Source organism: Poecilia mexicana, unplaced genomic scaffold, assembly GCF_051168715.1.
Source record: "Poecilia mexicana isolate PSO_F unplaced genomic scaffold, ASM5116871v1 scaffold_17, whole genome shotgun sequence".
Classification (NCBI taxonomy): Eukaryota; Metazoa; Chordata; class Actinopteri; order Cyprinodontiformes; family Poeciliidae; genus Poecilia; species Poecilia mexicana.
In genome coordinates, this window is record NW_028263386.1 from 10804787 (window position 1) to 10817681 (window position 12895).

At 38.8% G+C, this 12895-nt stretch overlaps 1 protein-coding gene across 1 annotated transcript; it reads left to right on the forward strand.

The window, feature by feature from the left end:
- The first annotated feature begins 3062 nt into the window (after window positions 1–3062).
- viml (vimentin like) lies at window positions 3063–9075 on the forward strand. The gene is made up of 9 exons (XM_014977145.2): window positions 3063–3808; window positions 4033–4093; window positions 5422–5517; window positions 5743–5907; window positions 7782–7907; window positions 8002–8222; window positions 8355–8398; window positions 8477–8562; window positions 8641–9075. Exons 1-9 carry the CDS (start codon window positions 3282–3284, stop codon window positions 8680–8682), a joined length of 1368 nt encoding a protein of 455 aa, XP_014832631.1. The 5' UTR covers window positions 3063–3281; the 3' UTR covers window positions 8683–9075.
- The last annotated feature ends 3820 nt before the right edge of the window (window positions 9076–12895 follow it).

The window sequence follows — 12895 nt, forward strand, 5'->3', positions numbered from 1 at the left end:
ATACAGTAAAATAAAATTCCTTGCGTTCATCTTGCATTGTTTAAAAAAGTCTCAAAAGTATCAATAAAAACTATTTTCCCCTATTTTGCAAAGTAGTACACTGGAAATAGACAAAATAGAAATATGCTTTATTGTCCCCCACAGTGGGAAAATTCTGGTGCAACAGCTTCAAAGTGACAGGCAATTGAAGCATGAAGATTCACACAAAGACAAAAAAATATAACCTATATAAAAATAAAATTAAAAATAAAAACAAAAGGTGGCAATAAAAACTCTGTAAACAGCAGAGAAAAGCAAGTAGAATAGGTTTTTTTTATGAAAAAAGGTGAAGAGTGATGGATATAGTAGTACCTGCTTAGAGGAAAGATCTACAATAATTCTCCTTTTTGCACCTAGGATGCAGTAGTCTGTTACTGAAAGGAATGCTGCAGGTGAGCGACAACTTCATGCACTGGAGGGAGAAATTTCCCAACAGCAATGTTATTTATCCACATTTCTTCTAATTTGTCTTCCACCACTGGCACTGTGTAAGGGAAGCATGCTAGCTCAACATTAGCTTCCCTGAATAGCAACATAGCGAAAAAGTGACATTTTTTGCAATTTGACCAATTTGTGAGATCTTTTCCTTGCCCACAGCTCTTTGCAACAAAAGGTGTGGATTTGTTTTTATGTATGTTGTTGTGTACATGATGTTACTTTTTTATTATACCTAGTGACAGGGATCTCATGACAATTTACATCAATAGATTTTAATGCTCCTCAAGCAGTGGTTGCACAGAAATAGACATGGATTTATATCTTCAAACCATTTTAAGGAAATGACTTGTTCCTACATTTCTTGCATGTGGAAATTAGTGGTTTTGCATCTGACTTGTCGTAATTTTTGATGTGGCTAACAAGCTACTTAGCCAGACCATTAGTTAGTTGACAATGGTTGCCATGTTGATGCCTTCTCAATATAACAAACTTTCCAACTATAAAACAAACTAAAACATCAATCCAAATAACTGCTGACACAGAGAATACTCTTGATCGAGAACAGGACATAAAATTTGTGAATGGATGTTTTCCTTAAAACTACAAACTTGCATTTGAATTGTGACATATTGGAGCTCCCATCCAGTATTTCAGATGATCTAAGAATGTTATCTAAGACAAGAACCAACAGTAATTCCCAGTCCCACAGTCTGCTCTTTTAAATATCATACTCTTTCCTCTGGTCTTTCCTCAAAGACAGCATGCCAACCAAAAATCCCTGCAGCCACCCACATCCCCAGGGTGAAGTCCCTTTGTGTGTTCAGAGTGCTTCAGAAAACAAATATCACTAATCTAAACTAAACTGAACAGGAGCTTCTGTCTGAGATTTTCTCCTCCTGGTTTCCATGGAGAACCTTAAACCAAGTCGCATCAGGGATTTAAAAGTGTAGAGTGTCCCTGGCTCAGCTCTTCTGCTCTGTGTCTCTCAGAATCACTGAATCTCTGCGAGTCAGCGGGACTGCACTGGCAGCTCTGTTTGCTGAGACGGGACTCAGACAGAAACACAGGAATGAAAAGCTTCTGGGAATAACTGACTTAAATGATAAATATTTATTATCTATTGCTGAATAAAGAGACAGCAAAAAAAACGAAACTGCGTACGACCCTGCTGGCAGATTGTGATGAGAAACCAGTCCACCCTCCCCTCGGTTTTGAGATTATATGAAAAAATTATATTCTTTAAATAAGTACAGAAGCTGACAGTTTTCCACTCTTTACAATATCTTGCTTCTCCATCTAGAAGTCCCCCACATCATAACTAAACTAATTCATAACGCCACAAAGAGAGACTTTATGCACTTACTTGCTGATAGCGACTTTTACATGGTTGCTTGATATTTTAAGTCTTATGACACCATAAAAGTCCCCACAATTTTTAAGAGAGTTAGCAAAAAAACATAAAACTCAACTAATGTGCCAACGTCTCGAGTTAAGTAAATATTTATATACCTCTACTGTACTGCATCACATTATTTTTCATTTCATTTTAAATGTTTTGTTTTGCAGGAATAGTTTACAACAGAAATCATCTCAAGGCACTTTGGCCAGATCTGTTATTTACTTCCTAGTTCTCATCATTATTACTTTTCTCCAGTTGTGAATAATCACTGTGGTTCACTGGAATCACAAAGCATTAAGAAAGCTCTGTCTTCTTGAGATCTTATGCTCAATCTTATGTTGTCATACGAGCAATTTCTTGATTCTGAATATCTGCCAGTAATCAGGAACAAGTATGCCAAAAATAAGTTGATCACAAGTTGTGGCTAATCACAGTTTATTCTTAACCTTTGTCCCTATCAGACTAGCAATTAGATTTAGCATCCAGAAAAAACTAGTCTAGATTTCGGATTTGTTTGATTTTTATTTTTTTTTTTAAGTCACAGTCTGGATCTTGGAGGGATTTCACATCCTAGTTGAGCATTTTTCCAGCTATTAGTTGGAGTATTAGTGGGATTTTCCAATTTTGTAGCTACCCATTAGCCATACAAGCTAGTAGTAACATTATATTTATCTTCATTTCATGGTTTAGTAGAGGAACATTTGCACCCTTGATTTATTGGTAGACAGTCAGTACATATTTATACCTGCAACTTCCAAGGCAGAATCTCCTTGTTGTTTATGAATCTTGCACTAGTGCACTATTTTTCTCCTACACAATTTTCCATTAATATACAATTTATTTGTGAATTACCTTTGTGGCTTACTCTTCTTGTTTTGACATTTGTCTTCTGGAGGACTGTCAACAGTTTTCTACATGGTTGGGTAGACCATGATATGATCATAATATTACATGTCTGTGTTGAAAATAATTTTCATTGGTCCTATTTATTGGCCAAATTTTCTTTATATTTTATCAGCCTTTAAAAAAAACAAAACAAAACAAAAAAAAACATTTCAGTTAACTTACCTTACTGAAACAAGCTGATTTAACGTTTCTATAATATTCACATTTATTTAGATGCACCTGTATAACAATTTGGCTTTAATTCTGTAAGGAAAAAAAAACGTAATGGTGGATTTTTATGAACTCTGAAGGGACATGCTGGTGTGCTTTCTCAACTTTGATTGGATCATCAACGTGTCGCTCAAGTCCCCGTTAAGTAATTTGCATAAGGAGGGGACTATAAATAAGTAATATGTCAGGGAACGCCTTTCCAGACGCAGTCCGCTGATGCACCAGGGGTTGCAGCAAACTGCGACCACTCTGCTCTGCTTGCTGATAGTTTGAAGAAGACAGCAGTGGGATGTCCTACAGAGTAGCTCCGCATTCTTCCTACAAGAAGATGTTTGGCGGGGAGCGTAACGCGGCCAGGAGCAGCTACTCCAGCCGCCACTTCTCCAGCCCGCTGCGCTCCTCTCGGGCGTCCTTCGGGCTCTCCTCCGCTCCGACCATTTACTCTGCCAAGACCCAGAGGCTCCGGAGCAGCGCGGCCATGCCCCGACTGGCCTCCGAGAACCTGGACTTCTCCCTGTCCGACGCCATCAACAGCGAGTTCATCACGAACCGCACCAACGAGAAGGCGCAGATGCAGTCTCTCAACGACCGCTTCGCCAGCTACATCGAGAAGGTGCGCTTCTTGGAGCAGCAGAACAAGATCCTGCTGGCCGAGCTGGAGCAGCTGCGGGGCAAAGGCACGTCCCGGGTCGGGGATCTGTACGAGGACGAGATGCGGGAGCTGCGGCGCCAGGTGGACCAGCTCAGCAACGAGAAGGCTCGGGTGGAGGTGCACCGGGATAACCTGGCCGACGACATTGGCAGGCTGAGAGACAAGTAGGAGGCGTGGCACTTCTTCTTCTTCTTCTTCTTTTTTTTTCTTCATCTTGGCCTCTATAAAATGAAGATTTTGCAGCATAGAGAATTTTAACTGTATATTACAAACGTATCTAAGGCTGCATTTTAATTCCATTTTAATGTGTATAGACATGCAAGAAATGCAAAGAAAGCCAGTAGGCCACAAAATATGAAATATTGTTTCGCTGTCTGTTGTTTTGCAGGTTGCAGGATGAAATGTCCCAGCGGGAGGAAGCAGAAGCCAATATGCAGAGCTTTAGACAGGTGATCCACTGTTGAAATCATATATTAGTATTTAAGTTTTTGGAATGAAGAGATGGGACACTTGTCAGTCCTCAGAAGTAAAAGACGATGATTCCTGGGTCTTCCACTGCCCCACCTTTCCAACTTTCCCTATTAAATGAAGCTTAAAACCCTAAAAACAGATCATAACCAGATCTTTCTCCTTTTTAGTAATTCCTGAGCTCTCATGTTTTTCATGTATCTGCAGAGACAGTAATGCTCTCCACTGTTGGCGCAACAACAGATTCTAGCCATGGTTCACAGACCGAGACAAAAGGCCAAGTTTTGGCTGTCGTGTTAAGTCAGGCCTGCGACAAGAAGAGAGATTTTTTTTAAAAGTCTGACGGGTTGCAGCCAATGAGCTGGACACCGCAGCACAAAAACAGTGTGGATAAAATGTGGTTATCAGAGCGAGAGGACAAGCCACCATGTGACCTGGCTGTCTCGTTCCTGGGAGAGCCTCAGCTCAAAAGAATGTCTTTTGTTTTTGGTGTTGTCAGAGATCGTTCCCTGTCACCAGATTCTGAGTCATGTGAATAAATTCATAGGACAGCCACTGGGCATAAAAGGTAACATTAAAAAAAAAAAGCACCATACACCATCAATATTTCAAGATGCAATATTTTAACCTTGTGTGTGTGAATGGCAGGAAGGAAGTGTCAGCAGGCTGCCTCGGCGGCACACAGGCAACAATGCGTGGCCCGCGGCCGGCTCCTGCTCAGTCAGGCAGACAGTCACTCCACCAGCCTTGGGCTTGTTTGGGAAACCCTGCTGAATAGTTCACTTTGTTTGTGGAATTAGCACCGGGGCAAATCTGCTTCATTCGCTGATACCCCAATTACAAGCCTGCCAACGCCCCAACAAAGCAATGCTGCAGGACAGAATGAACATTTTCTGGACCAGGAGGGTTTTAAACATTTAGTTTACGCAAAATAGATTGCTATGTGCAGTTGTTTTAAATGGAAAGCATGCAGTTCATTTATTTAATGCACCCGATTACTGAATACAGCTTTGCTGGAACAAAAATGTAACCAAAGCAAGAAGAAAGTTTAAAAAGAAAAAAAAAAATCTGTATCTAACTAGTTGATGAGATGAAAGACCCTTATACTAATGAGTTCATCAGAGCAATTCACCCATTCAGTTAAAATCAACTGAAGGCACAGCTGATTTCTGCATGCTGTGTTTGCAACATTTGTGAGTTCTCTTTGCAACTTAAATGCATTTTTTTTTATATATGTCAGCAAATCCATTATGCATAATGCATGTCACCTTTCCAAGTCACCTTATTAAGACTCAGTGTTGTGGCGCAGGATGTGGACAACGCTGCCCTTGCCAGACTGGACCTGGAGCGGAAGGTTGAGTCGCTCCAGGAGGAAATTAACTTCCTCAAGAAGCTGCATGATGAGGTAAGCATTCCTGTTTTTTTTTTTTTGTTTGTTTGTTTTTTCTGCAGGCAAAGCAGAAACGCGCTGCTGTACTTTGCACGTGTAACTGCCTGCTTTCCCAAGGCAGCGCTTGGGAAAGCCAAATCATTGGAAATATGTGTTAATCTGTTCAGACTGGTAGAATTTAGATCCAAATAGCTTTTCCCAAACAAACAGGCGAAATTAAAAGAAACTGTTGTGTGGCAGGAAATGCTGGAGCTACAAAACCAAATCCAGCAGCAGCAGCATGTGCAGGTGGACATGGAGGTGGCCAAGCCAGACCTGACAGCAGCTCTGAGGGACGTCCGTCTGCAATACGAGAACCTGGCCTCTAAAAACATCCAGGAGTCAGAGGATTGGTACAAATCCAAGGTGAGGGCCGATGAAATGGAAGTATTGGCCAATTCAGTTCAACTTAATATTTTTGTTCTTTATTCAGGCCAATTTTCAACAAATGTCACCTTAACCCTTTCATGCATCGTAGTCACTACAGTGGACATCTATCTAAAAGCTATTTTCTTGTGCTTCTTGTGGATTTTTATGTTATAAATGCACACAGACCACTGAAGTGGACACTAATGCATCATACAATACACTATCGACCGACCCGGTCCCTCCTTCTACTGTAGACAACTCGTTCAGGTAAAAAAAAAAAAACATTGAGACATCAGATAACACTTAAAGACCAATACTACTGGTGTATTTTTCAAATAACTTTGCATTTGGAGAAATTTACAATTGGTCACCTAAAAAATAAAATAAAATAATTTTTTTCCCTACATTTTTTTATGCCTTAAGAAAATAAAAAAAAAATTGGAAGAAAAATCCTGACACAAAGGATCATAATTCATGCATGAAAGGGTTAAGACAGTTTACAAGACAAACTGTAAAATTCATATCAGTTATGTATAATTAATTTTGTTCCAGATTCAATTCCAAAACATTCAGTTCTTTCCAAAAGCAGTCTACTAACTTTTAATAAAATGCATCCAAATTCACCTAAGCCTTTAGTGCCAGTTAGTGAAAAGCTTCCACGCTGTGAAAGCTCAAACTATCTCCACAATATTCCAGCTCAGTTTCATTGCCGAGCTGCCATGACAAGTTGTTGGTTGAGAAGACAAAAAAAGAGACAGAAAAAAAAACACAGAAGCATCCAACCAAACTAATTTTTATGGAAAAGAAAAACAAAGAGTACAGTACCAATGGCTTACTCAGTGCCAAAAAAAGAGACAAAACAATTACAAATGCAAAAATAACTTTTTTATTTTTATTTGATAAGCTAGACACACTCTAATTTTACTTGATTATTGTAGAACTGGAAAAGATAAACCGGAGCTCTAAAATGTATGCTGCATGGTTGCCCTATTAAAAAAAACAGACATCCAAGAGTTCGGATGTTGTCAATCCGCTATGATGGCAAACCAAGTTTGTACCATTCTCGAACTGAAATTTAAATTGAATCTGCAGAAAATCCTTGCAAAGGCTGTCCAGGAGTCACATAACTACAGAAATATCTGGTTAGATATAGTCACTTTAATAATAAAACAGATCAAAAAGGAAACTTTTATACCTAGTTCCAAAAGAAGACAGGGAGCCTGGCTAACTGACAGCTGAAATCTGCTGGTTTCACAGGAGAGGAGTTTCCTGTGGAGACAAGGAAAAAAAAAAAAAAAAAACTCAAAGAATTGTAGTGAAATAGAGAATAGATCAAATTTTGTGTGTTTCAGATCAACACACAAAATTTTGTGACAACTTTAAAGACGAAGTTGACCAAATGTGACTCTGGGAATCTTACTTTGCAACAAGAAGAATTACAAAAAGATTTGATAATATATCTCATATAAATATGGTAACAGTTTATATTTTGCCGTTTTTTACAGTCAGTGTTAGTTTGATGGTTCTTTATCTGCATGGAACAGCAGATATAGACAATGAATGGGGGTTGGATGGATTTTTTACTGTAAATTCCCATTCTACATAACATAAACCTGACTAAATGAGGGACGCAAACAGGGATTGGTTCCTATTTCATAAAACAATTTTATTTCAAATGCTTTACAGTCGCTAAATTGCTCCAGCCTCTTTCATCTCCACATTTCATAATTTACACTCTACCTACTATATCCTTTAGTTTCTGACTCATCATTTATTGAGTAGTTGATTTTTTCTCAGTTGTGTCCTTCAGGATGTCTGACTCGCCTTTTTTTTTTTCTTTCTTTTTTTTTTTGTGCCCCTGCGATTTTAAGTTTGCTGACCTCACCGAAGCTGCAGCTCGGAATAATGAAGCCCTGAGATTAGCCAAGCAGGAGGCCAACGACTACAGGCGTCAAGTTCAGGCACTAACCTGTGAGGTGGATGCCCTCAAAGGAACGGTGAGTCTGCAGTTTCAGGCTGTCTTGAAAACAACTATTTATTCAACACATATTTTTTACTTTTTTGTCACTGTTTTTTTTTTTTTTTTCCCAGAATGAGTCCTTGGAGCGCCAGATGAGGGAAATGGAAGAGAACTTTGGCCTGGAGAACAGTGGCTACCAGGACACCATCAGCCGCCTGGAGGTGGACATTCACAACATGAAGGATGAGATGGCCCGTCACCTCCGAGAGTACCAGGACCTTCTCAATGTCAAGATGGCCTTGGACATTGAGATCGCTACCTATAGAAAACTGCTGGAGGGAGAGGAGAGCCGGTAACAACATGTCTTAGAAATGTTTAGCGCTCGCTGGGTGTATGAAAGAAGTATGAGCCTTCATTTCATTGATAAAAGATGTTACTTTGTTTAAAAAAAAAAAATGGTGGGGTTTTTCCTCTTTCTTGGCAGGATCTCCACCCCGTTGCCAAACTTCTCTTCTCTAAATCTCAGAGGTAAGGTTGGTGTTTACATTCATTTCACCAATATTAGCTTTTTATTTCATTAATAGATGTTACTATTTATTTCCTTAGACGGATTGGCTGATTCAAAATCTCATTTTGAAACATCAACAACGAAGAAAGTTCTCATCAAGACCATTGAGACCAGGGATGGTCAGGTATGGCATGCTCTAAGTGATCTAAAGTCAGTTTCTTGACAGATTTTAGATTTTCTTTTTTTGGTTTGGTTTTTTTAGGTGATCAATGAGTCAACCCAGAATCACGAGGACATGGACTAATAGCGTCTTTGTCCATGTCAAACAAGCAACACAAGCAATAAGAGGAAAACAACATTTCACAGGAGCTACAAGCAAGAAAATAAATCTATGACACAAACAGAAAACAGCTTTGAAAAGTGCCTTTATGTGTGAAGATCCAGTGAGCCTGTTCTAGCTGACAGACTGTTATGCTTTTTTGTTTGGCTGAGAGTGTTTAAGTAACATTTGTCTTGACATAGTTATGAAAATCAGCACACATTTAGCATAGCAATTTTTTTCCGAGGTCGGCAAAAAAACTTTTCTTTGTAACCAAAGTAGTGTTTGATCAACAAAGCATGAACCACAACAAATCTGTATGCTGAAGAAGTCACGATTACCTGTTTGCAGCAATAAACTATGAAGACTATAACTCAAGCAGTGTGGACGAGTGTTTGTTTTAAGGTATTTTACCTTCTCAGAGGGTTCCCTTCAAATAGGTTCACGACTGTGTTCTCATTTTAATAAAAAGTTGTGATATATCCCAGCAGACGTTCATAAATCAATGGCATCACCAACTGAGCTTTCCAAGAGTATTAAAATCACAGTATCCTGAGTTTGAAATATAAAAAATAAGCTATCTAGAAGTCTACAAGTGAGCTTTGCTGCCATCTGTCGGCCAAAGACGGTTCATTACAGTTACTTTGCATTTCTATTCAGCAGGTTGAACCAACTAAAAGGTTCTGTCATTTTTTACTTTGTTCTTTGATACATTTGTTGTTTTATTGTGTCCAAACCTCGTGAACATTGACTGAGGTAGGTAAAAAGTAGGACCATGTCCAACAAAGTTTAAACATTTTCCATGATCATGATCTCACCTTAGTATTTTCCCTCTTTAATTCGGAATTGTTGGGTCCTCCTCCTATTTTAATAATCCTGGAAACTTGTCGGCGGCTAATTAATGTCGCTTGTTTTCACCTGTTTGTCCCGGGAGATCGGTGTGTTTGTCGACAGAGCAACTTTCTCCATGTGACGTGTCTGCCGGAGGAAAGGAAAACAGGCAGAGCAACAAACGGTTTCCGCTAAAACTCCGACGTCTTGTTGTCCGTTCTGTTGCATGGCTTTTTGGCACCCACGTTTCTCAACTATGAGACATGGGTCAAATATCTGAACCGTGACGAAGGTGGACTTTTCGGGGTTTTGTTTTTCTTTACGATTTTGAGTAGTGTTGATGAAAATGAAAGGCGAACTCAAGGGAACTGGTTAAAAGAAAGCCTTTACTAAATAAATAAAAAAAAGCTTGTTTTGTGATGGGTTCGGTGACTTCTGCTCTGACCAGGACGAGGAACGCGTTGGTGAAAGTAGGTTCCCAGCCGGAGAACCACGACCCGGAGAGGAGCCGGTCCGCTCCGGAGTCGGACCGGCCCAGGAAGAGGAGTAAAGGCTTCAACGTGCCGGGCCAGACGGGTCGGCAGAGCTCCCGCCAGTCGCTGTCCGAGGTGCTGAGCAGACAAGACTCCGACGGAGCCAAACAAAGTTCAAGGAAAAAGCCTGCTGAGGTTCAACAGAGCGGTGAGTTCATGAGCTGGAAAACAAACGCAGCTTCCTGTTTATGGTTTAATGGTATTTATTTTACAGTCTTTTCAAATACATGAACAAAAAGGCATTTATGTGTTTGAAGTTCAAACTTGTTTATGCATAAATATTGATGGCGTTCATAATGAATAAAATATTTGGGGTCCTGTGTTGCATCTCTATAAGTTCTTATTTATTCAAAAGTGTGTTAAATGCTAACACACTGTTTGGATTTTATTCAAATTGACTCATTATTCGTTGTTGTTTATGTTTAATAGCCGAATCAACAGAAATAGCATGTGTTTAAATTTTCTTCATTCACAATCTAAAAGTTAATTAACGCAAAACATAGAGTTCTGCAGATCCAATCCTTAGATTGCATTAGTTTTATGAATTCCAGTATCATCTTTGCGTGGTCTTCAATGGTAAGAGAATCATAACTTATATCTCAACAGACTTTCACTGTTCTTTGTGTTTGTCAGCAAAAATAAGAACTATTTATAGCACAAGACCACGTAATGCGTTTTTCTTGACGTCATTTGTCCATTCTACATGTTAAAAAGAACCAAACAACATCAACTTGATTTAAAGAAACCGGACTGGTAACAAACTTTTAAAATGTATTTAACAGAGTAGCTTGTGGGACTCTTCTCTAAAACTATGAAGATATGCCAATAATTTAGAAAAACTCAGTGTTTTTAATATGCCTCGCTGCTCAGGGCAGCATTGTCTATGGAATGGCATTGATTGCATTTAAATAACTGATGGCTAATTATCAATGCTCTCAATAATCACTATTCTTCCTCATGCAAAATAATTATGAATTTTCAGTATAACAAATACAGTATACATTATACTTCAATTCATGCATGCATTTATTTATATTTTATTTTCAACAAATACTTATTTGTCCCATGTTTATGTGCAAAATCAATGAGTTTATGTTTTGATATAAATTGAACTATTGTGGGCTGCACAATGTTTTTTTATTGAAAGTGTTTGTAACACTTTAACATCCATTATATTAGAAACAATTGTGCTGCATATATGCTGCATTAACATATTGTAGTTTCAGTGGAGTCTTTCATGCATATTTTTATAAATAATTTAATTCAAATTAAGAGTAGAACTTGGGAATTTGCAGAACCATATTCCAATATAAAACTTTAATGCCTTGTAGATCAGTTGCTGCCTAATCGGTAGGGATGTTAGTTGTCTCACAGATTTAATCTGGGCATTTTACTCAAACTGCATTACTTGCTATCTTAACATCAAACTAGTTAAAAATATATAAATCTTGTGATAAGGAATGTTAGATTTGGTTTATGATGGGGAACATTCTGTCCCATGCTTTATTTTTATTCTGCAGCTCTCTGTTGTTCCGCTCTCATATTTCTTTACAGATGAGAGCAACTGGTCACTTTAGAAGATCAAAAGAATATGCTGCTGAAAAAGTATTCATTGAATGAATGCCGAGCTCTTTGAAGGCTGATCACAATACAGCATATCTCTACTACCAAAGCATCTCTTTGATGTTTGAGATATTCGTGAGATTGAAATAAGCAAAACTGACAGCTCCATCTATCTGAGCAAATTCACAACAGCATAATTTTTAAATATGTGTTGAGAGCACGCAGGAACACTCACATTTGGAAACTATAAAATATGCAGTACTCTGCAAAAGTAATCCTGGAACAGGAGTTGTTATCATTTGTGTATTACAAACAGAAAAAATATACATGTTTTTATTGGATACCGATATGATATCGAAACAAAATAGGGCACAATAGCAAAAGAAGGCTGTGGGAAAATGACACATGATTTTTCACATTATTTTACAAGTATTAATGTGAAAATTGTGACTTGTTATTCTATTCAGCTGCCCTTGTCTGTGGTACTTCTACATGATTTAGTATAATAATTTACTTCCAAAAAGTTAAAGGTACCTAACCAGAATAACAGCCAATTTGTAAAGGCCTTACGGGAGCCTGATAGTGGCAAAAGTCTAATAGTCGTCTATTAAGTAAAAATAGTTCATTTTGCGTAATTTGATTGATTTCACCGTAGCTGCAGAGAAAATGTGTCAAAATAATCTCGCATGTAGGATAAGCGTCTTACATAAAAATCAAATCCTGTTGGCTGCCGTATATAGAAATCCAGATGGCATCATGAAAGTATTTTGTGGTCTTCTAGTTTCTGCTGTTTATCTTCATTTTGCCTTGCTCCATTACTGTCATCTCTGCTTTCAACTCCCTGTCTGTCCGTCTCAGAGGGAAAAAAGCCTCTCCCTGGTCGGTTCCCCAAATATCCTCTGTACTGTGGCGTTTCCATGACCATATGACAGTGTCGACTCCTGTTGAATTTCCTCCACGCTCCCCAGTGAGACTGATGTGTAATAAAGAGTCTCATCATGACTCCCAGCCTGACTGTACACTCATCTGTTCCCTCCTCCTGATGAACAAACACACAGACACCTGCCTCCCTGTCAGCTTATTAGCTCATTTGGTCGGGTCCCCTCAGTGACAGGCAGACCCAGCAGCGTAACAACCTCAACTGTGATTTAGTTATTAGGAGAGCCATTTCTCATCTATCCTGACAGCTGCAGAACATACTATCTGAGCCATCACGAGTCTGTACAACACAAGATTCTTATGTATGTATCGATTTAAACAGGCTCATTTAG